At 37.7% G+C, this 27,400-nt stretch overlaps 2 protein-coding genes and 1 pseudogene across 12 annotated transcripts in view; 2 read left to right on the forward strand and 1 right to left on the reverse strand.

Annotated features, from left to right (window-relative positions):
- LOC128022709 (metalloproteinase inhibitor 3) overlaps positions 1 to 23,532 on the forward strand; it is a 35,237-nt gene extending 11,705 nt beyond the window's left edge. For 2 of the 11 annotated variants that reach the window (XM_052610511.1, XM_052610508.1), the window contains exons 2-6: positions 19,586 to 19,649; positions 22,036 to 22,112; positions 22,203 to 22,299; positions 22,613 to 22,731; positions 23,178 to 23,532. In XM_052610511.1, coding sequence (XP_052466471.1) covers positions 19,586 to 19,649; positions 22,036 to 22,112; positions 22,203 to 22,299; positions 22,613 to 22,731; positions 23,178 to 23,330 — 510 coding nt within the window. In that variant the 3' untranslated portion in view covers positions 23,331 to 23,532. Of the gene's footprint in view, positions 1 to 1,193; positions 1,271 to 1,365; positions 1,460 to 2,376; positions 2,496 to 2,968; positions 3,301 to 19,585; positions 19,650 to 22,035; positions 22,113 to 22,202; positions 22,300 to 22,612; positions 22,732 to 23,177 lie in introns of those variants that run through there. The other 9 variants (XM_052610515.1, XM_052610518.1, XM_052610512.1 and 6 more) reach the window with 7 other exon arrangements.
- Positions 1 to 27,400, reverse strand: part of LOC128022694 (synapsin-2) — a 113,505-nt gene that overhangs the window by 48,436 nt on the left and 37,669 nt on the right. Inside the window, exon 5 of the mRNA XM_052610490.1 lies at positions 27,138 to 27,227. Within this exon, the coding sequence (XP_052466450.1) occupies positions 27,138 to 27,227 (90 nt within the window). The remainder of the gene's footprint in view (positions 1 to 27,137; positions 27,228 to 27,400) is intronic.
- LOC128022858 (uncharacterized) lies at positions 15,444 to 15,538 on the forward strand (annotated as a pseudogene).

The following is a 27,400-nucleotide window of genomic DNA, read 5'->3' on the forward strand; positions in this document are numbered from 1 at the left end:
GCATGTCGGTTTTGTTCCACAACCATGCACCGTGGCTTTGATTCAGTGAGCAGTGCAGTAAAAATCAAATCGGCGCCGAAACGATCCTGGCACAGTCACTTCTGCGTGCGGTGAGGGTACTCCAACCCAGTGGTCCTCAAATCTGGCTCACGAGATCCACTTTACTGCAGATTTAGATCCAACCCCAATCAAGCAAAAAAAAAAAAAAAAAAAAATCCATCCTCTAATCCTAATCAAACACACCCGAGGTTGCTAGGTGTGTTTGATTGGGGTTAGAGATAATTGCTGTAACTTGTTAACTATTTAAATCAACCTTATCCCTTTGTTTAGTGAAGTCTACGCTCTTAAAAAAAAGCCCTGGGTTAAAAACAACCCAATTTGGGTTATTAATTGGGTTATTATATGGGTAAATCTAGGACGAACCCATCTTGGGTTAATTTTACCCAGCAAATTAGGTTGTTTAACACCGCATAAGGGGTTGATTTAACCCAGATGAAGTTTAATTTTCCCTACATTATTACCTTTTTTACTTCATACATTAATGTTTACAGATTAATTTAAGTCCTCTAAACGTTTCTAAAATCAACACAACCACTGGTTTGCATGTTAACTTCCTTTTTACTACTTTAATTATAATTTACATAACTGTTCATATAGTTTTTAATAGGCTATACATATTGCTCATATTTAAACTCATTTAACAAACAATAAAACAAAAAATTAAACGTTAAAATCGAAGTAATCTGCTTCTTAACCAGTCTCCGTTATGTTTCCACCATAACTGCGCCACGCCACGCTGGTTCTTCAGCCCGAGCTGGAGTCGTGTCGGCCGGGAACTGCTCCCGACTGAGGCCGCCCTCCTGCGTTTCACTCATAGCCGAAAAATAGTGCCATTTGCCTTTATAATCTGCCAGAAAAAAAAAAAACTGAAAACCGCTCTGAGGAAATACTTGTATTCTAGATCTTTATGAATAAAATCGTTGCTTTTTTGCAAAGCATCAGGCTTTTCCATCACTGAAAAGACCGCTACACTCGTTAAAGGGGATTCAGTAATGCGTAATATTACTTTTGAAAGGAGTAACTAGTATTAAGTTTTACTGTATCAAGCCCAGCACTGATGGAGTACCTTTTATATATATATATATATTATACATTTTAAATTAACACCGTGGCCTCTGACTCTTACCCATTAGTGATTAGAGCGAAGATCCTTGGAAGTGTGGCCAGCACTCGCCCCAACTTACTTGCGTACAGGATCAAAGTTATCACGGTGAGAAACTGTGTACCTGAGACCATTTCAAATTCTAAGTTTGCCAATGCAATGTTTTTTTTATTATATATATATATATTTTTTTTTTTATCCAGACTTTCAAGCCTTTCAACAAAATGGATATTCAGGTCATCTACTCAACCAAAATATGTGGCGCTCGTCCACAAAATGGCGAGTATCTGCTGTCAGGTAAATCATGTACTATCTGAAGGTAGAGTTTTTGCTCTTTCTTTGTACACCGACCCTTACGTTCCCAGAACTCAAATATTTTGTAACAGATTACACAAACCTTTAAGTGATGTTTTTAAAAGTTTTAAAATCGAGTTCCATTTCCAGTTGCCTTAAATTTATCTCTGTCATCTTATAAATAGATATTTCTCAACTTCTAATTAGAGTAATTCACTCATATCATTCTCTATTTTTCAACTGGTATAATGTTGGAAATACACTCATTTAGTCTTTCTCTGTCCATCCTCATCCTAACCACAGGCTCTTCTCTTCACCACAACAGTAACGCTACAAAACCAACAGAACAGAAACCTGTGTAAATCCTAATATAACACATCGGAGTACTAACTTATGTCCCTCTGTGTTGATCTTCTGTAAAAACACACAAAATAACACTTCATTTCTACATTTATTTTCCTTGTTTTATGATGCAAAGCATGCTGGGAACTAGAAGATGCAATCAAGTTCACCTTAGTACAACAAAATTGAGTTTACAGAACTTATTTAAATCAAGTCCAATGAACTTTCATTATTTGAGTGCAACTAACTAATTTGATTAATTTCACGGTTTGCTTTTACAGTGGTACAGATGCTAGTCTGTTCTGACTTTAAAAGTCTTGTGTATTCCAGCCAGATCAATTAAGCCTATTGTTACATTTTAATAACTCAAAGCATTTGAGAACTTTAACACCTTTTTAGTAAGTAAACTGTAATTGTCCTCTGTGAGGTTACACTCAAAAGATTGATATTCAGCACCTCAAACCTAAAAACACCAGTCTCAAACGAACATGATGGTGCAATAAGTGAGGGCATTTCTAGGCACGAAGTTGTGTATATACGGATAAAAAAATTTTTTTTTTTTTTTTTTCTCCCTTAAGGACACCTTGTGGATGGAGTGATGGTTTTTGGTTTATGTGAGCTTGTGTGGCGTTGGGACCAACTCTCCACTGTTCAAAAGAGGAACCTCAACCTGTATCAGACTGGCTGTGCCTGTGAGGTAATCCAAAACACTTTTTACAATTCACCATAGTCTGGATTTCAACACCACAAAACTCTGTATAATTCAGTGTAAATTTTTTGCCCAACTACACTTTCTGCCACTTTGTCACATGTACTCAAATCCTGGGCTCAGATCAATTTCAGGAAGTTTTCTAAAAGACTTGTATGTTTAATGCATAAATTAATTTGACCAGGACGTTCCAGATGCCATCGTGGTAGTTCTAAGCACCTCTGATTTAAACTTGCTTGGTAGAGAAGAACCCAATCATGCAGAGCTAAGAGTCAAACAAGCTTCAAGTCTCCAGATCTTCCTCAAACGTGTTGCGTTTGCTTACGTGGCTCTGTAATTTAATATGTGGAGCCCTTTCGTTAGCCACCAACTGTTATCAATGATATTGACTTTTTTTTGTAAAACGCTGTTGTCACGTTATGAGTGTTGGGAAGTGTTCTCTCAAACTGTGCTCTCTACAGATCACATCCTGTACTGGAGCGTCCTGTTTGACCAAGAATCTTCAAAGAAAGTGTCTGGTAGGAGTCAAGAACTCAATCAGTCTTGGTTATGAAGAGGCTCTTCTGGCTGTTTGTCTGCCAGGTAGAGACAGCTCCTGCAGATGGCAAAAGTGATTTTTAAAAGGAAACACAAAAGCTCCTAAAAATGATGCTCTGAAGACCAAGTGCATTGGCCAGTTTGGAGATTGGTTCTTCAGAATCCCTAGAACATTCTTGAATTTCGACTTTACTGGAGCTTTGCAATGCAGTTTTCATGGATCTGCTGTTAAACCATTAAACTGTCTTGTAAAAGAGTCTGTGTATTTAATTGGAAATGGAAGCATGTGTATAAATCTGGATGTTCTTGGTGCCAATGCTTAAGCTAAGGAAATGAGCTGGAATATTAATGCTATTTGTGCCATTCACCATTTTTATTGCTAAAAATCATCTTCGTTTTAACGTATATAAAAAAAAAAAAACGTAATTGGTTTTAAAATAGTTCTCAGATAAAAATCTTGGAATGTTGTTGGTCTCCTCCTTTTTCCACTGACCAAATAGTGTTTCATTTGTTTTAAACGATTCAAATTTAATATGCAGTTTTGCTGAGAAGGTGAACATCTATGGGTCAATTAATTTTTTTTTTTATTTTTTTGTGTCCGAATTCATTTTCCCAAAAATTTGAATAAATATATGTAATCGATCAAATGGATCTACAAGTCCTTTTATAAGAAACATTTTCATTTTATTGAAATTCAGTAGTATCGGTGCGATTTTTCAAAACTATTCTCTTTTTTTTTTTTTTTTTTTTCTGGGAAAATTTACTTCTAATGTCAGAGCAATGTTCCTTTTAAGAAAATGATTTGATTTAAAATGTATCTAAAACCTTGAGCACAGGGTCAAACATTTCTATAGGCGTCCAAGTTAATGCCTTTTTTAGCTTTGAATTGATTTGTCAGGTGGTGCGACCAGAGTTAGTTAAACCAACAACAAAAAATAATTCATGTTTTTGAAAATATTATATTTTAATAAAACTATAAAGCTAAAGTTATTTAAAGGTGCAATCTACATGTGTGTGTGTGTGTGTGTTTATTTTATTATGGTATGAATCCTATTCTTCAAGAATAAAGTACTGTATAATCAACATTGATTCTAAAATGATTGCAACTTTAAATGAATCTATTTAAAAGAAAAAAAGTGTAGATAACATTTATCAAGCAAGGAGAAAACAGCATGGCACAGAGCCTGTTAAAAAAGTGATCCAATTGCAAGGGCAGAGTACCTAACCCTTTCTTGACTTACTGTTACTACTGAATCTATTGAACAGTAGATTGAATTCTGCCCTTAATGTTTCTGGGCCCAATATTTCCACTAATTCACTGTTTCATAGAGATGTTCTCATTTATTAAATGTGTTCCTTGAGATTTCAAAGTTATATTTTTACAGAAGCGATGATCAAATGTTATCATAACATGCAGTATTGATTTGCACTTTCTTGTTAATGAAATTTAATTATATGATTGAGATGGAGCATAAATTCGTCAGAGGATTAAAATAAAAAAGCCAATTGAAACCTGAATAAAATTCAATGACATATCTTTTTATTTTATTTTGTGAATATCAATCATTATTGATCACAACGTCAGGTGGTGCGACCAGCAAATTTACATTTAAATGTATCAATTCCCACTGCTATTGCAAAATGAAGTAAGAAATACAAATGTAAACTTTTATATAATGTATACTTTTTTACAGTTAAAAACAAAACATAAAAAGTCCTTATGGAAAAATGGGTGTTTGAATACACAGAAAAGCAGCTGTTTATATGATTTGGAATAAAAGGGCACTAAATAAAGAACTAGAAAGAGAAATTACCATGTGATATGCATTTTAGACACTACAATGATTCATATTTACAAGTCTCAGTAGTGCTTAGTACATTAAATGTATATTATTTTTAGTTAATATATGGTCGCCCCACCTGACATTTTCTGGGTGGTAAAATCAGAAATCTTGTTTAATAATGAATTAATGATTCCTAAAAGGCTGTAAAACCAATATAAATCAACACAATACATTTCTTGGACATAAAAATGCATTTTAAGTTTTGCTTAAAATATATATATTTTCTTCTTGAAGATCTTATTTGTCATTGACCCCTTTAAGCCTATATTTATTGCAGTGTAAATAGAATTGTCTGACTCAGTGCGTCACTGACAAATCAGCCTGTTTTAAAAAGAGAACAAGCAAATGACCATTTTCTTCAAGTTGTATACTTCAGATACGGTGGTGTTTTTCATAATGTTGTAGAGATGGCTTCTCCCGACACCACAACTCCGTGCAGCTGTGTTTGTACAGGAAGCTATTATCATTGGACCTAAACCAGACGATATAGACAGTTGCACCAAATACAGCAGTGTCTGCCACAATACCAAAATAAGTGCACATTCATTTTCACTGAAATCTTTTCGTATAGAACGAGATCTGCAGTTTAGTTTAATATGAATTATTGTGGCTCTATAGCACTCCTCACTGTCATTAAAACCTCATACCACAGGAAAAGTGATCAAGCACATCCACTAAATGTCTAAATTCATATAATTTGTTAAACTTCTTCGTAAAGGCTTTATGTACTTTCACAGTGGTTCTCTCCATTAATGAAAGTGGAATATTGAGTGTAAATGTGTATATTGAAATCAAAACATTGTAAAATAGTTTCTTCATTACATTTCTCACGGCAGGAAAAAGTGTATGTACGCATGGTCTAGAATGCCCGTAAAATACATATATATTTACGCCAAATGTATTTGTTATAAATCACCTTTATTTATATAGTGCTTTAAACAAAATACATTGCGCCAAAGCACTGAACAACATTCATTTGGAAAACAGTGTCTCAATAATGCAAAATGATAGTTAAAGGCAGTTCATCATTGAATTCATTGATGTCATCTCTGTTCAGTTGAAATAGTGTCTGTTTTAATTTGCAATCAAGTCAACGATATCGCTGTAGATGAAGTGACCCCAACTAAGCAAGCCAGAGGCGACAGCGGCAAGGAACCGAAACTCCATCGGTGACAGAATGGAGAAAAAAACCTTGGGAGAAACCAGGCTCAGTTGGGGGGCCAGTTCTCCTCTGACCAGACGAAAACCAGTAGTTCAATTCCAGGCTGCAGCAAAGTCAGGTTGTGCAGAAGAATCATCTGTTTCCTGTGGTCTTGTCCTGGTGCTCCTCTGAGACAAGGTCTTTACAGGGGATCTGTATCTGGGGCTCTAGTTGTCCTGGTCTCCGCTGTCTTTCAGGGCAGTAGAGGTCCTTTCTAGGTGCTGATCCACCATCTGGTCTGGATACGTACTGGATCCGGGTGACTGCAGTGACCCTCTGATCTGGACACAGACTGGATCTGGTGGCCACGGTGACCTCGGAACAAGAGAGAAACAGACAAATATTAGCGTAGATGCCATTCTTCTAATGATGTAGAAAGTACGGTGTTATGTGAAGTGTTCCGGTTCCAGTTTACCTAATTAATGCAGCCTAAAAATCCTTTAACGGATTTGGATATTAAAAGCATATTAGTATGTTATGTGTATGCCAGGTTAAAGAGATGGGTCTTTAATCTAGATTTAAACTGCAAGAGTGTGTCTGCCTCCCGAACAATGTTAGGTAGGTTATTCCAGAGTTTAGGCGCCAAATAGGAAAAGGATCTGCCGCCCGCAGTTGATTTTGATATTCTAGGTATTATCAAATTGCCTGAGTTTTGAGAACGTAGCGGACGTAACGGAGTATAATGTAAAAGGAGCTCATTCAAATACTGAGGTGCTAAACCATTCAGGGCTTTATAAGTAATAAGCAATATTTTAAAATCTATACGATGTTTGATAGGGAGCCAGTGCAGTGTGGACAGGACCGGGCTAATATGGTCATACTTCCTGGTTCTAGTAAGAACTCTTGCTGCTGCATTTTGGACTAGCTGTAGTTTGTTTACCAAGCGTGCAGAACAACCACCCAATAAAGCATTACAGTAGTCTAACCTTGAAGTCATAAATGCATGGATTAACATTTCTGCATTTGACATTGAGAGCATAGGCCGTAATTTAGATATATTTTTGAGATGGAAAAATGCAGTTTTACAAATGCTAGAAACGTGGCTTTCTAAGGAAAGATTGCGATCAAGTAGCACACCTAGGTTCCTAACTGATGACGAAGAATTGACAGAGCAACCATCAAGTCTTAGACAGTGTTCTAGGTTATTACAAGTAGAGTTTTTAGGCCCTATGATTAACACCTCTGTTTTTTCTGAATTTAGCAGTAAGAAATTACTCGTCATCCAATTTTTTATATCGACTATGCATTCCATTAGTTTTTCAAATTGGTGTGTTTCACCGGGCTGCGAGGAAATATAGAGCTGCGTATCATCAGCATAACAGTGAAAGCTAACACCATGTTTCCTGATGATATCTCCCAAGGGTAACATATAAAGCGTGAAGAGTAGCGGCCCTAGAACTGAGCCTTGAGGTACTCCATACTGCACTTGTGATTGATATGATACATCTTCATTCACTGCTACGAACTGATGGCGGTCATATAAGTACGATTTAAACCATGCTAATGCACTTCCACTGATGCCAACAAAGTGTTCAAGTCTATGCAAAAGAATGTTGTGGTCAATTGTGTCAAACGCAGCACTAAGATCCAATAAAACTAATAGAGAGATACACCCACGATCAGATGATAAGAGCAGATCATTTGTAACTCTAAGGAGAGCAGTTTCAGTACTATGATACGGTCTAAATCCTGACTGGAAATCCTCACATATACCATTTTTCTCCAAGAAGGAATATAATTGTGAGGATACCACCTTTTCTAGTATCTTGGACAGAAAAGGGAGATTCGAGATTGGTCTATAATTAACTAGTTCTCTGGGGTCAAGTTGTGGCTTTTTTATGAGAGGCTTAATAACAGCCAGTTTGAAGGTTTTGGGGACATGTCCTAATAACAATGAGGAATTAATAATAGTCAGAAGAGGACCTATGACTTCTGGAAGCACCTCTTTTAGGAGCTTAGATGGTATAGGGTCTAACATACATGTTGTAAGTTTAGATGATTTAACAAGTTTATACAATTCTTCCTCTCCTATAGTAGAGAATGAGTGGAACTGTTCCTCAGGGGGTCTATAGTGCACTGTCTGATGCGAAACTGTAGCTGACGGCTGAATGGCTGCAATTTTATCTCTAATAGTATCGATTTTAGAAGTAAAGTAGTTCATAAAGTCATTACTGCTGTGGTGTTGGGAAATGTCAACACTTGTTGAGGCTTTATTTTTCGTTAATTTAGCCACTGTATTGAATAAATACCTGGGGTTATGTTTGTTTTCTTCTAAAAGAGAAGAAAAGTAATCAGATCTAGCAGTTTTTAATGCTTTTCGGTAGGATATGCTACTTTCCCGCCAAGCAATACGAAATACCTCTAGTTTTGTTTTCCTCCAGCTGCGCTCCATTTTTCGGGCTGCTCTCTTTAGGGTGCGAGTATGCTCATTATACCATGGTGTCAAACTGTTTTCCTTAACCTTTCTTAAGCGTAAAGGAGCAACTGTATTTAAAGTGCTAGAAAAGAGAGAGTCCATAGTTTCTGTTACATCATCAAGTTGTTCTGAGGTTTTGGATATGCTAAGGAATTCGGATACATCTGGAAGATAACTTAAAAAGCAGTCTTTTGTGGTAGAAGTGATGGTTCTTCGATACTTGTAACAAGAAGTAGAATTTACAATTTTGGCTATATGAAGTTTACACAGAACTAAATAATGATCTGAGATATCATCACTTGGCTGAATAATTTCAACACTATCAACATCAATTCCATGTGACAGTATTAAATCTAGAGTATGATTTCGACAATGAGTAGGTCCTGAAACGTGTTGTCTAACACCAATAGAGTTCAGAATGTCTATAAATGCTGATCCCAATACATCTTTTTCATTATCGACATGGATATTAAAATCACCAACTATTAAAACTTTATCTGCAGCCAGAACTAACTCAGATGTAAAATCACCAAACTCTTTAATAAAGTCTGTATGGTGCCCTGGTGGCCTGTATACAGTAGCCAGTACAAACATAACAGGGGATTTATCATTAACATTGGTTTCTCTGGATAATGTTATATGAAGCACCATTACTTCAAACGAGTTATACTTGAAGCCTGCCCTCTGAGAAATCCTGAAAACGTTATTATAAATTGAAGCAACTCCTCCCCCTTTGCCTTTTAGACGCGGCTCGTGTTTATAACAATAATCTTGGGGGGTGGACTCATTTAAAATAATGTAATCATCAGGTTTTAGCCAGGTTTCTGTCAAGCAGAGCACATCTATATTATGATCAGTTATCATATTATTTACAAAAAGTGTTTTCGTAGAAATGGATCTGATATTTAATAAGCCAATCTTTATAATTTGTTTATCCATATTGCATTTGTTTTTTATTTGTTGAACCTCAATTAAATTGTTAACCTTAACTTGGTTTGGACGTTTTTTGTATTTTCTAGTTCGGGGAACAGACACAGTCTCTATAGTGTGATATCTAGGTGAAAGAGTCTCTATGTGCTGAGAATTAACTGACCTCTGTGACGGGAGGCAGCTAGCAGACGGTCGGTTTAGCCAGTCTGTCTGCTTCCTGACCTGGGCCCCAGTTAGTCAAGTATAAACACTAAGACTATTTGCCATATTTCTAGACAGAAGAGTGGCGCCACCCCAGGAGGGATGAAGACCATCTCTTTTAAACAGGTCAGGTCTGCCCCAAAAGCTCGTCCAATTGTCTATATAACCTATGTTATTCTGTGGGCACCACTTAGACATCCAGCCATTGAGTGATGACAATCTGCTATGCATCTCATCACCACGGTAAGCAGGGAGGGGACCAGAGCATATTACAGTGTCTGACATCGTGCTTGCAAGTTCACACACCTCTTTAAAGTTATTTTTAGTGATCTCCGACTGGCGAAGTCGAACATCATTAGCGCCGGCATGAATAACAATCTTACTGTATTTACGTTTAGCATTAGCCAGCACTTTTAAATTTGCCAAGATGTCAGGCGCTCTGGCTCCCGGTAAACATTTGACTATGGTGGCTGGTGTCTCTATATTCACGTTCCGTACAATAGAATCGCCAATAACTAGAGCACTTTCATCAGGTTTCTCAGTGGGTGCATCACTGAGTGGGGAGAACCTGTTTAATGTTTTGATCGGAACAGAAGAGCGGTGTTTTGACCCACGACTACGCTGCCTCACCGTCACCCAGTTGCCCTGCTGCAGGGGCTCTGCTGGAACCGGACAATGTACAGGAATCCCTGAGCTAGACGCATCCAAAGCCATATCTAGAGCCCTAACATTCTTACTGTCCTCAATTAAAGTTTGGATGCGTGTCTCTAATTCTGAAATCTTCTCTGTCAGCCTAACTGTTTCCCTGCATTTATCACATGTGAATCCCTCATCAGCGACAGAGATAGATAAACTGTACATGTGGCAAGAGGTGCAAATAACAATTGTAGGAGAAGCCATTACTCACCGTGCTTGATGAAATATTCTCACTGCGGTTGTTTGATGACCTTGTGGAAAACTGCAGCGTGAGAGAGGAGAGGAGAGGAGAAAAGAAAACGCTAATGACAAGCTAACGAGTGCTAACGCTTTGCAGGTGTGCTGCAGTCACGGAAGAGTGAACGATCAAAGTTAATCTGATAAGATTGATCGGTAATATCAGAAATATGGTGTGAATTAAGTTATATTTTACAATTAAAAAAAAAACAAAACAAACAGACAGTGATAGTAAGAAAGATTATAAAGAAAAAATATAAAATAAAAACAGCTACATGGAGCTATGATTAGCTACAGAAGGCCAACAGGAAGTAGAGAAAACACTGTCCAACAGCGACCAAATATAAATATAAATCTTGATATGTGTGTACAAAATTGCAAACACAATTTCTTTGCCTATTTTGTGCATATGCCACGTTCATAAATGAGACCCCTGAGATGTACGGAGATGGCGGATGTATCAGGATCCGTTTTTTACGTGTATTTATGCTTTGGATTGAAAGCAAACAATGCATCTGTACAGCACGGAGTGTACGCCATCTTAATGCATATTTACATGAAAGAGAAAAAATGCTGAGCAACAATTTACAGCAAACTATATGTTGCTCCATATGCATCTCACAGTGTCCACATTTACCAAATAGAGATGTGCATCTCCAGAATAAGACCGATGTAATATATATCTCGATGCATAGCCAATGATACAATATGATCCATTAACTATACACATGAAGCAGCTACCGATGCGATGCAATACGATTCACCTGTTACCATCTGATTTTGATTCAACAAATGTCATTTGATGCAAAACGATGCAATGGAGAACAATGATCACTTCTAATGCCTCAAGACTGGTTTCACTAAACAAGTTTACCAAGTAAGGCTTATTTTCAACGATTCATTGTCAAATTATTTGGTTCCAGAAAGCAAATTTAACATAGGGCAAGATCGTTTAAACTCTCTCACAAGGCTGACATGTAGAAACACATATGTGGAACAATGAACCGACAAAAGACAGAGCACACTCCTCCAAAGTTTTTTTGCACAGCCCTTCCATCTAGTTAACAAAGCTAAACAGCCTTTTACCTTTGTGTAGTAAGATACAGAAACTGTTAAATGCACCAGCTTAATAATAAAATACACTTACCGGTTGTGGTCCATAAACAACACCTTCTCCAGACAAAGCGAACTGCTCCATCTTTCAAGAACAATATTTGTGTGAATCCGGCATTAAACTGATTGTGATTGAGGAAGCTGTCCTCAGCAAAATGTGCTGCACATAGTTTTACATGTGCATTATAATTTTCGGGAACCAAGTTAAACATAAATTGTAACCATTAATCAGAGATGAAAATAACAGCGTTTTGACGACATGGCGACAAACACAAACACAGTTCTTCCTCTTCTCCGTCGGAGCGCACCAAGACCACGCCCTCCTTTTTTGTGAATTCATGTGGGCGAAGGTTAGTCAAAAAACTGTTTTAGTGACATCATTACTGCAGGAACTAGAGGGATGTAGTCCAAACGGGTCGTTTTCTGTAGGCGAATTCTGTTAAATCAATCTCGCTTGGCATTTAACCTGCAGTTACAAATGCATAGATAATGTTTTGATATTTTAAACAAAAAACGTTGAACGCTGACACATTACATTATTTTTTTAAATAAAAAGCAATTCTAAGCCCCCCACACACAGGACTTCATACCAACCACACCCACTGCTAAAACTCCCATCTTCTCCTTCTGTCCCCTCACTGAGGCAGAAATATCAAAACTTCTCCTCTCCAGCCATCCTACAACATGCCCTCTAGACCCAATCCCCTCACACCTCCTCCAAGCAATCTCTCCCAACACTTCTACCAGCACTAAAACACATCATCAACACATCTCTCCTCACAGGCATCTTCCCCACATCATTCAAGCAGGCTTGGGAAACCCCACTGCTCAAAAAACCTACATTAAACACTTCACTTACAGATAGCCACAGACCTGTCACTCTCCTTCCATTCACTACGAAAACCCTCAAAAGAGTTGTTTTAAAACAGATATCATTGATTCTCTCACAGAACAACAAACTGGATGCTAATCAATCAGGTTTCAGGAGTGGCCATTCAATGGAGCCCGTGCTACTGTCAGTCACGGAAGCACTGCGGAATGCAAAAGCTGATTCCAAATCATCAGTTCCTATTCTGCTGGATCTATCTGCTGCTTTTGACACTATCAATCATCAGATCCTGCTGTCTGCACTCTCATCACTGGGCATCACAGAGATTCCACTTTGCTTGTCTAATTGATCTTTCACGGTGGCTTGGGAAGGGTAGGTATCCAAAGCACATCAACTTGTCACTGGGGTTCCTCAGGAATCAGTTCTTGGATGCAGAGGAAACACAGAAGCTGTTTAATGCAGCAGGATGGACATGGGATGCTTAACCTGCAGTTACAAATGCATAGATAATGCTTTGATATTTTAAACAAAAAACGTTAAATACTGACATTTAAAATTCTTTTTTTTAAATGAAAACATGGTTTACATGTAAAATTCAAGTCACTGTTAATAAGTGAGTCATTGCGATAGAACTGAAACATTTAAATGTTTCGGGTTTTTTTTGGTCGAAATAGCACTGGCAAAAACAGGCAAAAACTTAAGTCTCTTAATTCACTTTTTCTTTGTTGAACTGTATATTAATATCCAATCATTTTAATATCACATTTGAAATCATGTTGATTTTTGGAGAAAATAAATGGCATTGATATATACATGGCTGTAGCCCGGCTTTGAGAATTAGTGAGGTCCAGGGGGTAACCCCCTTATTAAATATTTTTGAGATATTATACAACTATACACTAACACTTGAAAAGAGACAGAAATTTTGATGTTTTTGAAGGGATGCTCAGTTTTAAATCATACCCTATTTATTGCATGAAAGTTTGTTTTTATTTTACTATATTTATGGGTTGGATAATTTTGTCAGTTATTTTAACTATTACTCATGTAAGTTGCAACAATACATATTGCTTTTATCATTTTAATTTATAACCATTATATAGCTGATAACTTTGTCTAGTGCTGTTATGAATGTTTATAGCATGCTTTGTGAAAGTTGAACTACTATACTGAATATTGCACTGAATTTAATTTCATTCTGTACACTAAGTTACTTGTTCTACAGATCTCTGCACTAGTGTCAGACAGCGTTTTGAGAGGCGTTGATAATGTTTCTAACAGGTAATATCATTTTTTTTTTCTTACCAAATGTCATGGTATTTTTTGATCGGAGTGTCTATTTGTACGTGATTTTTTTGGATAGTCAAGATTACAAAAGACAGTCTGCAACTGTCAGCTCTAGTGGTGCAGAAGATAATACGTATATCATACACATTTTGACGTGATCGACCAGGGTTTGAATCCGCCTTCTGGCAAACATTTTTTCACCCTTTTCAAAATTCAAATCACATCAGAAAAGCATTTATTTTCAATGAAAATGAAGTAAATAAACAAAAAGTTGAAAATGAAGTATTGGGTAGGGTAAGGATAGAGAGGGCTTTATTGTCCCAATAAGATGGCATCCATTTAATAATTTGAATTAAAATTTAAATATACACTCAATAAATTATTATGTACTACAATACTGAGGTGCAGATAATTGCCACTATTTGTAGTATAAATAGCAGAAAATCCTACTATTTTAATATCTATAGCTATTTACACTTAGTTGATTTACACTGATTACTGCCAGACTAATGCCGGCAATGTTGGCAGATATTGCTATTAAAATAATAAATCATTTTGATGTTTATAACTGACAACTAAGGAAAATCCCAAATATAGTATTTCAGAAAATTTGAATATTGTGAAAAGGTTCAATATTGAAGACACCTGGTGCCAAACTCTAATCAGATAATTAACTCACAACACCTGCAAAGCCTTTAAATGTTCTCTCAGTCTAGTTCTGTAGGCTACACAATCATGGAGAAGACTGCTGACTTGACAGTTGTCCAAAAGATGACCATTGACACATTGCACAAGGAGGGCAAGACACAAAAGGTCATTGCAAAAGAGGCTGGCTGTTCACAGAGCTGTGTGTCCAAGCACATTAATAGAGAGGCGAAGGGAAGGAAAAGATGTGGTAGAAAAAAAGTGTACACAAAATAGAGTAACAACACCCTGGAGAGGATTGTGAAATAAAACCCATTCAAAAAATGTGGGGGAGATTCACAAAGAGTGGACTGCAGCTGGAGTCAGTGCTTCAAGAATCACTACACACAGACGTATGCAAGACTTGGGTTTCAGCTTCACATTCCTTGTGTCAAGCCACTCTTGAACAACAGACAGCGTCAGAAGCGTCTCGCTTCAGAAAGGACTGCACTGCTGCTGAGTGGTCCAAAGTTATGTTCTCTGATGAAAGTAAATTATGCATTTCCTGTGGAAATCAGGGTCCCCGAGTCTGGAGGAAGAGAGGAGAGGCACACAATCCACGTTGCTTGAGGTCCAGTGTAAAGTTTCCACGGTCAGTGATGGTTTGGGGTCAATGTCATCTGCTGGTGTTGGTCCACTGTGTTTTCTGAGGTCAAAGGTCAACACAGTTGTATACCAGGAAGTTTTAGAGCACTTCATGCTTCCTGCTGCTGACCAACTTTATGGAGATGCAAATCTCATTCTCCAACAGGACTTGGCACCTGCACACAGTGCCAAAGCTACCAGTACCTGGTTTAAGGACCATGGTATCCCCGTCCTTAATTGGCCAGCAAACTCACCTGACCTTAACCCCACAGAAAATCTATGGGGTATTGTGAAGAGGAAGATTTGAAAATGTTTCACTTTTTGAATGGAATAAGTGAAATAAATAAAATTTTTGATAATATTCTAATTATAGACGGCGGCACATATACTAAAATTGGATCGATACAGAGAAGATTAGCATGGCCCCTGCGAAAGGATGACACGCAAATCCATGAAGCGCTCCATCTTTTTGGGGAAGTTGTTGCCTAATGGTTAGAGGGTTGGACTCCCAATCGAAGGGTTGTGGGTTCTAGTCTCTGGCCGGATGGAATTGTGGGTGGGGATAGTGCATGAACAGCTCTCTCTCCAACTTCAATACCACGACTTAGGTGCCCTTGAGCAAGGCATCGAACCCCCAACTGCTCCCCGGGCGCCGCAGCATAAATGGCTGCCCACTGCTCCGGGTGTGTGTGTGTGTGTGTGTGTGTTCACTGCTCTGTGTGTGTGCATTTCGGATGGGTTAAATGCAGAGCACAAATTCTTAGTATGGGTCACCATACTTGGCTGAATGTCACTTTCACTTTCACTTCACTATATGACCAGCACCTGTATATTAAATGATATAAATGTATACATTTTCTGCTCCCATATCTTGAATTTTGTGACATTTGAAATGTACTTTAATAAACTGAATCATACAGTGAAAGAACGCAGTGTAAATGCGCATACACACTAGTCTAACCTACTACACTTCATCAGGCACTGAGTCTCTGGCACTTAACATAAAAACTATGACTTGGTTGGCATGATACACGGTCTATTAGTCAAAGGAAATCCAATTTTAAACATATTTTACTGTACCCATTTTATGGACCTTATATTAAATATTTGAGTTAATGCACATGAAAGTAATCTCAGGAGAGACCACCCTACAGCAAAACTGGTGTCTATAGCGAGATCGTGCTACGATGGGTCAGCAAAATGTGGCTGTTGTCTGATTGGCTTGAGTAGACGGTGGGTGGAGTCCATTTATCTGTGGATTGTCAGCATGTCCTGACACAAGAAATGTTTCACAGTTTGCAAATTACACAGGCGATTCACAAATAAATTCCAGGCAAAGTTGTGGTTGTGACCATAGGCGGAGCGTCTGTCCACGTATGGGGACTTGGGGCAAAAATGCCACTTAATCTGACAAAAAAAATGCCCCTGCATAAACAAATATAATCTACTACGTCTATTGCAAACAAAGTGAATATGATTATACAGTGTCGAATGCGGACGTATTTTAAATTAGGTGTTTTTACAGTGTTGCACATTTTAACCAATCACACACAATTCTGTTGGGTTTAGGAATGCAATGGCAAAACAGAAGCGTTCAGATGAGTCCTCACTGAAACTCATCAGTTTTGTTAAGCGCGTGTGCGTTCGCTGACTGAATTCTGGACTCTTGTGAATTCCCCCATCACAAACAACAAAGTCAGGGAGTGGCCAGCAACCAGTTTGGGGTGGAACAGAAATCTTCATTATTTCAATATAAAAATATGTTTGATTATAAAGCACTGGACTGTTTTAGTGTCTAAAACACAAATTAGTACAATTAATTTTCTTAACTGTAACTGAGATATTGGTAAATAAGAATAGTGAATATGACTCTTTTTGTATTATTCCTTACCTCCAACTATTTTAATAAAGGGGCTCACTATAGCTTTATTGTTTATTCAGCTTCTAAACTCCCAAATGCTTGCTCTTCAACATTGCATACTCCTGGATGAGGCATGCATAGTGATAAAATTTTTAAAAAGGCCGAGGTCAACAGTCATAAATGCCAGAATATAAAAGTTTAAGAGTATATTATAAGAGTTTTTTCACACATATATATGTTTTAATTTTCGCATATTTTCTTGCATAAGTGCACTGAGTTCACATTTATTTGTGCATTAAATGACAAAAAAAAAAAAAAAAAAAAAAAATATATATATATATATATATATATATATATATATATATATATATATATATATAATATTGTGCCTTATAATGGTAATCTCGAATTGCAGAATATATTTTAGTACATGCATTTGAGAGATGTGTGCTGCATACAAGCAGTTTGCAGTTTTCAGCTTTAAGGTTTCGTTAGTGGTGGCCCTTGTTAATACATTTGGCTGCTTATAGCCTTACCCTGGAGTTGGTACACCCTCCGATTATGGTTGATATAGGCAAACAATCAACTTTTGAAGCATTTGCGTGTGAAGTGCCTAAAGCACATCCATGACCTCTCACTTATCCCTACTTCTTGGAAATGTAAAAATTCGAGCCATCTGGACCGTAATGAGGGAATATTAGGGAATGGGAAAAGTGTTTCATGAGCGCCACCAAACATGCCCCTCCTCGCCATCTCTCCTCTCACACGCTGTCAATGCTGCAAACACACAGGCAGCCTGTCTACTGTCAGTTGGAGGGGCGTGGTTACGGATGCTAAGCAGACACCCAAGGTGCGTTCCGTTGTTCAGATCATGTTCAGTTCGAAGGGCACTGAGCACGGCACAGGGAATAAGTGAACATCGATACATCACTTCACAGGAAGTGGAGAGCGATTATCCCCCAACTGTCATTGCGCGCAGCACGTCATCACCAGTCAGAACGGCCGTCTTCGCTGTCTTCTTTCAAATTCATTACGGATTGTAAAAAGGTATGATAATGTAAAAGTGACTAGAAGCAGAGGAGGCTCTGCCATTTTTCTTTATTTTACTTTATTTACCGTAGTGTTCATTATACGACTGTGCGCAGGAAGAAGGCGCACGAGACCGCTATGCAATTTATATGACCATTTATTAAAAACACATATAGGCTATACAGTTAACTAAATAAAAGTTATTTTCATATTTGCATGACAGCAGGGCTTCAATTCTGTTAACAGTCAAGTAACAGCAGCAATTGTCAATTAAAGTGTATAATAAACATACGTTTTTCATTATATAGTACTCAATGTTTTTTTATTGTATATTGTACATATTTTAAATGTGATTGTAATTAAAAATTAAAATATGAATGTAGTCTTATATATTTATATCATAATCTGCGCGACCCCATCATTGACTTTCTTTGATGACTTCTGCAGGGCGTTCCAAATGAGCGGTTATTGGTCAGTGAAGTCCACTTCAACTGATATACAGTGCTCAGGGAGTAGGGAGCAGTGAACACTGCGTAGGGACCCTGTCGAATGGAACACACCTCCAAACCGTCAAATCTACGTCATCAGGGAAGGTCCTCCAATGCAGAGGGGAGGGGCATTTTCAGATTTTGATTAAAGATTAGAAGCCAAAAAATATTTGTGTGTGTGGATTGACTTGCATGGATGAATTGTTCAACACAAAACGATCAATTTTAGGCAAACAAAGTAAATATGGTACATTTTGATTTCAGTTGGACTTTCTAACTGACTTTAGCATTCTATTTATTTGTGTTTAATGTTTGTTAACCTCTTTACATTTATCTATGGACCATAATCTATTTATTTGGATGTAAACATAAATTGTATCTGTCAAACTGACGATGCTTTCTTAATTTGCTGGTGCCTTTTCTATTTCTATGCGTTTTCTTATGTTGCGGCGGGTTGAGCTCTCTCGGCCACCGTAGTAGTGAGGTGCAATCCCGTTTTTTTTTTTTTTTTTTTTTTACTTTACTCGCTGGAAGCGATTAGGTGCGTTTTGTTGTAAACCCTGGCAACCTCGTTAGTGAGGTCAGATGGGCGGGAAATATAAGTGCTATATAAGATGCTACGATCTAGAGATCTCTAGAGAAAGAACAAGAAAGCTCTATCTGGTCATTACCTTAAGTATATTGTAGGGATGCACGATATTGGATTTTGGCCGATATTCGATATGCCGATATTTTCAAAATAATTTTGCCCGATGCCGATACCGATATCGATATATATACAAATATATACTGATATATTTAAACTTTAATTTTACTGAAGAGAAATCCATGTATCTCTTCTGTACTGATTCTACCATAAATTTATTATTTTACAAATGTAGACAGACATTCACATCTGAAAAACAGGTCAATTATTTCACTTGGAGAATATCGGTTTGGCTCATCGGCAGAAATATTCATATCGGCCGATACCGATAATGGTCATTTTAAGCTTTTATCGGCCGATACCGATATTGTGCCGATATTATCGTGCATCCCTAGTATATTGTTTAATCTTGTGCTGTGAGTATGAGTGTCCCGCTGTCTGCTGCTGTTACTCTAGGACTGCTGTTCTTCCTGTCTGTGGGACTGAACGAGCAGGTGGCCGAGGGCTGTACCTGTCTCCAAAGACATCCTCAACAGGTGTTCTGCGTGTCTGATATTGGTAAGTCATCGCATGCATGGCTAATTAAACAGATGCCATTTAAACATCTAAAAGTCGCATGCTGCTTTGAAATAAGAAACTAGACGTTAGCTTTATGGAGAGCAGTGTTGAGTAGTTACTAGGGTTGCATGGTTTAGGCTCCAATACTGGCGTTGCCATTTATTATTATTATTATTAGTATTATTATTATTTTAAACCGTATTATCTCATTGCGGTTCCTCCATAAGTCATGTAGCCTAGCCTATGTGGTGCAGTCCCTAAAATGCTGAAACTGCTGCCTTCGAATAAACAAGCTTTTGAACCCGTTTATTACCGGCTTTATTATATAAACTTGATACCAAAGACTAGGACTGCGTTTTAGGGCCACGTGAAAAAAAGAAAAATTCTAAGATTACGACATTAAAGTCGAAGTGTTTTGAGGATTTGAACAGAAATTGATTTTGAGTAGGCCTTTTATTGCGCATGTAAACGTCCCGGATCGAGAGCATTTTACTGCGAGGAAGAGTCCGTTTTAAGGGCTTGTGGAAACCGTTTAATCTCAAGAATACATTTATTAAAAGACTGGGTTTAGGTTCCCAAAAGCTTCGTGAGCCTAGAAGTTCGTAAACGATCGTACGACTGATCTTAATTTTACGGTCTGTTTCCCAAAAGCAGTAACTTAAGTAGCACTTGAAAATCATTGTAGATCTACGAGTGCTTTGGAGTAATGGTAAAGCCCTGAGTGCATTTTAAGAAAACCTAATTATGCAGACACCTGCAGGCAGATTACATATTTAACTGGATTCGAGTGCAAAATTATTCTAATAAAGATTTGACCGTGCTTTATTTTACACTTTGACTCGTTTTCTTTTTGTATTTATAAATCTAAAAGGGGCAGAAAAGGTATACAAATTTAAATTAAAGGACTGCACAACATTTGTCAATGACTTTTAAGTACACGAAAACCAGCCGTATTGGACCCGGAAATTCTCTCCTTCCTAACATTGTTAGGTGCTGTTGTAGTACTCCTGAAAAGTATGATAAACATGAAAAATGAAAAAGAGAGCGCAGCCGCGATGACTTCTGTGATGGTGTATTTACTCTGAATGAAGCACATCACAGGCGGGCCACCTACTGAAACGTGCGATGACGTCATGACGCAGGTGTGCCTAGCGACAACAATTCAATAAATGTACTTTTTTTTTTTTTTTTTTTTTTTTAGCACAAATAAGAATTTAAACACCATTTAGGAATATTAGAAAAATAACGATGTTATAAAATGGATTCAAGGAAAATGTACTTGTGATAGTGCATAGGGAAGATCAATTAGAGAGCACATATTTCTAATAAAATAACAACATAGCTAACAATCCATTCAGTCAAGATTTAAAGTAATGACATGTTAACTGAAAGAATGTTTAGGCCCTGAACAAGAGGCTGAGGTCAACCCCCACATAGATTTCTAAAAAAAAAAACCATTTTAAGCTCTGAGGCTAATTGGTGGGTAACTTGTTTGGCCATACTAAAGAAAAATCAAGATGCCATGTACACTTCAATCTTTAGTCGTTGGTGGTTTGCGCCAGAATGCAATGGTGCCATGTTGATTTCATTTTTATTTCCGACTGGGCGGCCCAGCTGTAAATGTGGTCCAGCTCCCAATAGCAATACATTTGTTTTTACTGCGCATGCTCGGTGAATGGAGAAAAAAAAATGCTGTAAGTTTAGATGAACGGAAGAACCTAAAGCTTTTGACCTTTTCATAATTATTTCATAAAGCCTAAATTGGCTCAAGAATCTCTACACATGTTGAGAAAGATATCGCTGAACAAGAAGATTATGCTGTATTTGAGAAATGTGATTCTTTATTGACTTGGAAGAATAAACTACGATGGAGACTTCGAGTGATGAATACCAGACAAGAATATAGCTATGCGTCAACCTGTGAAATAATTACAAAGATGGCCTACTCGCATGTCCCATGCAGCTATAACGAATGAAAAAAAATATTAGTGAAATTCAATTTCTCAATTTTAAAAAAAACAGCGATTGATTATTTGAGCAACCACAAACATAGTCGAGATCATGAGCGAAGACCGACCGGCTGAGTGACGTTTTTATGTAGACTGAAACATTAACGAAAGTGGGACGAGTTCGTGTTGCGCTGACCTGTCATCGGTGCAGCTCAATGGACCGACTTTTTCCCCCTCAGTAACATGAACCCGTTCCTTGTGTAGTGTCAAATTATTTAAAGGGATGGGATACTTCGGTGCTGCTTCCCCACATTCTTTCAAGTACCCTTTCAGGTTTAATCTGAAAACCATATGAACGTCCGTTTTGGACTATGTAATCCAGGAGACTTTTTATTAATATAATTAACAATGGCACATCTAACTCTTTTACCAATTAGTGATTCGAGCGAAGATCCTTGGAAGTGTGGCCAGCGCTCGCCCCGACTTGGTTGCATACAGTATTAAAGTGATCACGGTGAGAAACTGTACCTGAGACCATTTCAAATTCTAAATTTGGCAATTTTTTTTCCTAACAAGTGTTTTTTTTTTTTTTTTTTAAATCCAGACTTTCAAGTCTCCCAACAAAAAGAATATTCGAGTCATCTACTCAAGCAAAACATCATGTGGGGCTCGTCCGGAAAACGGCGAATATCTGCTGTCAGGTAAGATCATACATGACTAGCTGAAAGCGTGTGTGTGTGTGTGTGTGTGTGTGTGTGTGCGCGCTGCTGACGTATCCGGGCACAGCTCTGTATAATGACACGGGTATTACAAGGAGAGGATGACTTATGAGGACATTACCCATTTTTCAAAACTCTTATAAATCATACAGATTGACATTTGAAAACTTAGAAATGCACAAAGTTTCCTGTGAGTGTTAGGTGTAGGGCGATAGAATATACAATTCTAATAGCTCAAAAAGCATCGGACAAACTGTAAAATAAATGGAGATGGGTGTTTTTCTCGCTCTCTAAGGACACCTTGTGGATGGAGTGATGGTTTTTGGTTTATGTGACCTTGTGTGGCATTGGGACCAACTCTCCTCCGTTCAAAAGAGGAACCTCAACCTGTATCGGACTGGCTGTGCCTGTGAGGTAAATCAAATCCTGTTTTTGCAATAATTCACAGTAATCTGAATTATGTTCAGTGCTGTTGAAATCCAGTGGTCTTAATATTTGCTCCACTACATTTTCTGACAATTTGATTTGTCACACACACTCTCTAATCCTGGGCTCAGCTCGTTTTCAGAAAGTTTTGTAAAAGACTTAGGCATTTAATGCATCAACCTATTTGACCAGGACTTTCCACCTTATGATTAAACTGTCTTTGTAGACAAGAAGCCAACCATAGAGCGCTAAAAGGCAAGCTTCAAGTCTTCAGATCTTCCTAAAACGGGTTGCATTTGCTTGCTTTTGCTTTAATAATTGGAGCCCTTGCATTAGCCACCAACTGCTATCAATGATATTGACTTTTTGTAGTAAGACTGCTGTAGTCATTTTATGAGCATTGGGAAGTCTTCTCTAAAAACTGATCTCTACAGATTACATCCTGTACTGGAGCGTCCTGTTTGAACACCAAGCATCAAAGAAAGTGTCTGGTAGGAGTCAAGAACTCAATCAGTCTTGGTTATGAAGAGGCTCTTCAGGCTGTTTGCCTCCCAGGCAGACACAGCTCCTGCAGATGGCAAAAATGATTTAAAAGGAACTACAAAAGATCCTAAAAAATGAATCCCTGAAGACCAAGAGAATCGGCCAGTTTGGAGATTGGTTCTTCGGAATCCTTAGAACATCCTTTAATTTAAACATTTTACTGGAGCTTTGCAATGCTGTCAGCAAATACATACAACATTGTGTATGGAGATGTGCTGTTAAACCATTAAACTGTTTACCGTTAAACTTTAAAGCGTCTGTGTGTTCAAGGGGAAATGGCAGTGTTTAAGGTTCCTTTCCACAGAACCACTGCCACATCAGACAACAGGAAGTTATCAAGGTGTCTACTAGAAAGATGTAGCCAAAATCATATTAGCTTGTTTGCACAATGCAGAAAGCTGATAGTTATTTGGAATTTGTTTCAGACGTGTTATTGAAACCCTGTGTGTACACTTGTGGAGACTTGAATTTCCACAAAGTTTTTTTTTTTTTTCTGGGGCAAAAATCAGCTTCACTTATGCTTTAATTTCACTTGTTTTATGTGGCCAGTAAAACTGTAAGCTGTACTTTGCATATAACCAACATATCACACTGTAGCTTGGGTGGTGGGTGGGTGTGGTTGGGTTTTTCTTTTCTCAGAGGGGAAAAAACTTATTTCCACTTAATTTAGCAGTTTCATCCAAAGTGACTCAATGAGCATCACCGCATAACCAAACCCTTATAAAAAGTAGTATAACCAGCAGTTAAATGTGTGTCAGGTCTGCTCCATGGACAGTGCAATTATTAAAAACACACCGATGGAAAAATATGTAAATATAGCGATGCAATAGGAATTAAAAAGACGTATACTGTAGAATTAAATATAGAATGCAAAATAATGTGCATGAAAAGTCTTTAGGATACCCAAGGATGTATAAGAGGCAAATGTGCAAACAGATGGACACTGTCAGTATGTCAATGTGAGGTAGTGAATGAACATCTCACTGATAAAGTGAATATTATGTGTAGACCTGAAGATGTTAAGAGGCTGGTTTTGAGATTAGGAGCCTGATGGCCTGGGGGAAGAAACTCTTCCTGAGTCTCTCGGTTTTTACCATCAGGCTACGGAAGCATTTACCAGATGGCAGCAAAGTGAAAAGATGGTTACTGGGGTGGATGGAGTCTTTGATTTTAGCAGCTCTACTTCTGCAACAATTGAAGTAGATGTCCTGCAGAGAGGGGAAAGCAGACTCGGAGATGCGCTCAGCTAAGCGCACAACTCTCTGCAGGACTTTGCAGTCTTGACTGGAGCTGTTCCCATACAATAACAGAACCCCTGAGAAGAGATGATGCTGACCCTCAGAGGACCTCAGATGATGCTAACCCTGAAACCACATACAGAACTACCAAATATTGTTTCATGTGTGACTGCATCATATAATAATTGTTGTTAATAGTGTTCATCGTCTGGTTGACTACGTCTTATATTATTTTTTTCTGAAAAATCCTGTCATATGCACATAAACTGACAGTCACATCTTCAGAGACTGAAGAGAAAGAATATTCCCCAACACTCACTGAAAAAGACTGTTCGTTCAAATAATAAGAAATCAATTTGAAAACAGTCCCTCTCAGACCCACAAAATGCTCTAAATGATTAATAAGGATATCATGATCTATTAGCTCAAAAGATGCACTAAGGTTGAGCATGATTAAAGTTCCTTGACTACCCAAGTCTGTAATGAGTGACAAATAATTGGAAACTCGCACTAAAGCTGATTCACTGCTGTGTCCTGCCCTAAAAGCAGACTGAAAAGCATCTAGCACATCATTATTAGCCAAAAAAAAAAAAAAAAAATATATATATATATATATATATATAAAACCACTTTCTTCAATATTTTCAAAATACAGGGGAGCTTTGAATTGACATGCTTGCTTAAGACTTGATGGAAAAAGACCTGTAGAAAGGCGACGGTTCACAATAGATGTAATACTTGGTCCAATAAAGTCCGCTGTCGAACTAAGCAAACCTGAAGGCAAAACATCCCAACTGGTAGCTGGGCATTTCAACTGAGCAATAATATTACTAATATTGATGGATGAAACCTGATCAATTAGTAGAGATTTCAGCTACATTTCCATCCAAATCATGAAACCTGGACCTAATGTTTTTTTTTTGTTTTTACAGAGAAAACACTTAAAAACTTCTCACATCAATCCGTAGATGGAGGAATCGTAACAGCATATGGATTAAAAACACTCTTGATAGTTTAAAACTAAATTTCTGGTGAGTCTTTAACAGCTTTCTGATACCCAAGAAGTGAATCTCGTAAAATCTGGTGAGAGACCAGAAGTTTATTTTTCTTCCATGACTGTTCTAGCTTTCTATACTGCTAAGAACACAACTTTGTCCATTAAACCAATGCAACCGAGTCCAAGACTTCAGAACATACAGAATTAAAAACAGCAAGCAAATAATCTGGACCAGCTGTGAGAGGTGCAGACTCCAATCATGCTATACATCAGAAAAGGGAATAAAACCCTGTGGTGTTGATGGAGTAATTGTATGGGAACAAATATAAGAGGACTAACTCGTCCTCATTTAGTTTGGCACATTTACACTAAAAGTAGCAGGCATATGATCCGAAATACAAACATAATTATCATCAACATCACAAATTGACAGCCCTAAGGAAAAAACAAGGTCCAAAGCGTCCAAATCATGCATAGGCCATGAGACGTGCTGAATAAAATTAAATGTGTCCAAATCAGGTCCGAAAACCCCTTGACCAAAGGCTTGGGGTCAGAAAGCCTAAAAAATAAACATGAAAACGCCCCTACACCACATGTTGTTCAGGAAGGTTTCTCTTCACTTATTCAGTTGTCAGACACGACTGGACTATCAATCGGGACTGGTTTCTAAAGCTGTGAATCTGAAGGCTCTGGAGTGATTCTGGGTGAAGGAATCGTCTCTGATATCAGCTCAGGTTTCCTCCAAACTCATCAGGCATTAAAGGAGAAAACTCAGAGCTGTTATCTTGGGAAAAAGATGTTGCAATAATTGGGTGCCAATAACTGTGGTCAACGTGAACTAGAGAAAAAAACATTTATTTCATGAGATTTTACCCCCACTTTCCATTGTTTTATTTCAACAAAAGGTTAAAATTATTTGAATGAAATATCAAAAGGATAAATGACGCAGATTTATTTTCACAGCCACCGTTGCTCATATTTACCAAGGGTGCCATTATAAGTGGAGAACACTGTACATTTTCAGTGTTACATCATTTGGTTCCTCAGCAGTTCTATACACACTATACAGCACAGCTACCATATAAATAACCCGTTAAGACCTTGTATAGTTCTTTAAAGGCTCTCTAAGTCTCTCTTAGTTTAGTTAGCAAAGGATTAAAAAACAACAACATTAAAATACAGTCTATTTCCTGAAGAAGACATGGTTCTCAACCTTTTTGCCCAAAAGGCCCCCCTTCAAGGAAATATCCCAGGGCCCCCACAGAAGACATTTTGACCTCAGAAAAGCATAAAACTTCAAAAGCCCCTTTGCCATCGTAGTAAATTCCCATTCACAGCAAACATATGAGAGTGGAGTGACATCTTGAATCTAAGGAGGAGAATGCGGTTCCTCCATTTGACAAAGGTGTTAAAGTGGTTCCCTCAGGATTACAAGCCAATGAACCACTTTAGTGATATTTAGCACCACATTTGTTTAGACTGCTTAATGCAAATATTATATAATAACCAAAGTGTCACATATTTTGTTCATCAAAATCAATAGCTTGCCATACTTAGTACAAAAATATAGTTGTTTTAATCAAAGGAAATGAAAGACCAGGTAGTCTTGTACTTACCATGTCCCTGTAGTTTGAGTAGAAGGTCTGATCAACAAGAGGGAATTGATCTGCTCCCAGTTTCTTGTAGATGCTGATCAGTTGAGAAAACTAGGAGAAAACAGAGAATCAGTCTGGAGGCAAATTTTGAAGCATTAAAACTGTCCTTTAGTAGTGTCCATGCCACAATGTGGTCTGATCTGAACACACATTTATACATTAAAAAAAGATATATGTGTTTGATCCTGTGGCACTGGAGAACACACTGTAGTAATGGATGTGTA

This window comes from Carassius gibelio, chromosome A11 (assembly GCF_023724105.1).
Source record: "Carassius gibelio isolate Cgi1373 ecotype wild population from Czech Republic chromosome A11, carGib1.2-hapl.c, whole genome shotgun sequence".
Classification (NCBI taxonomy): Eukaryota; Metazoa; Chordata; class Actinopteri; order Cypriniformes; family Cyprinidae; genus Carassius; species Carassius gibelio.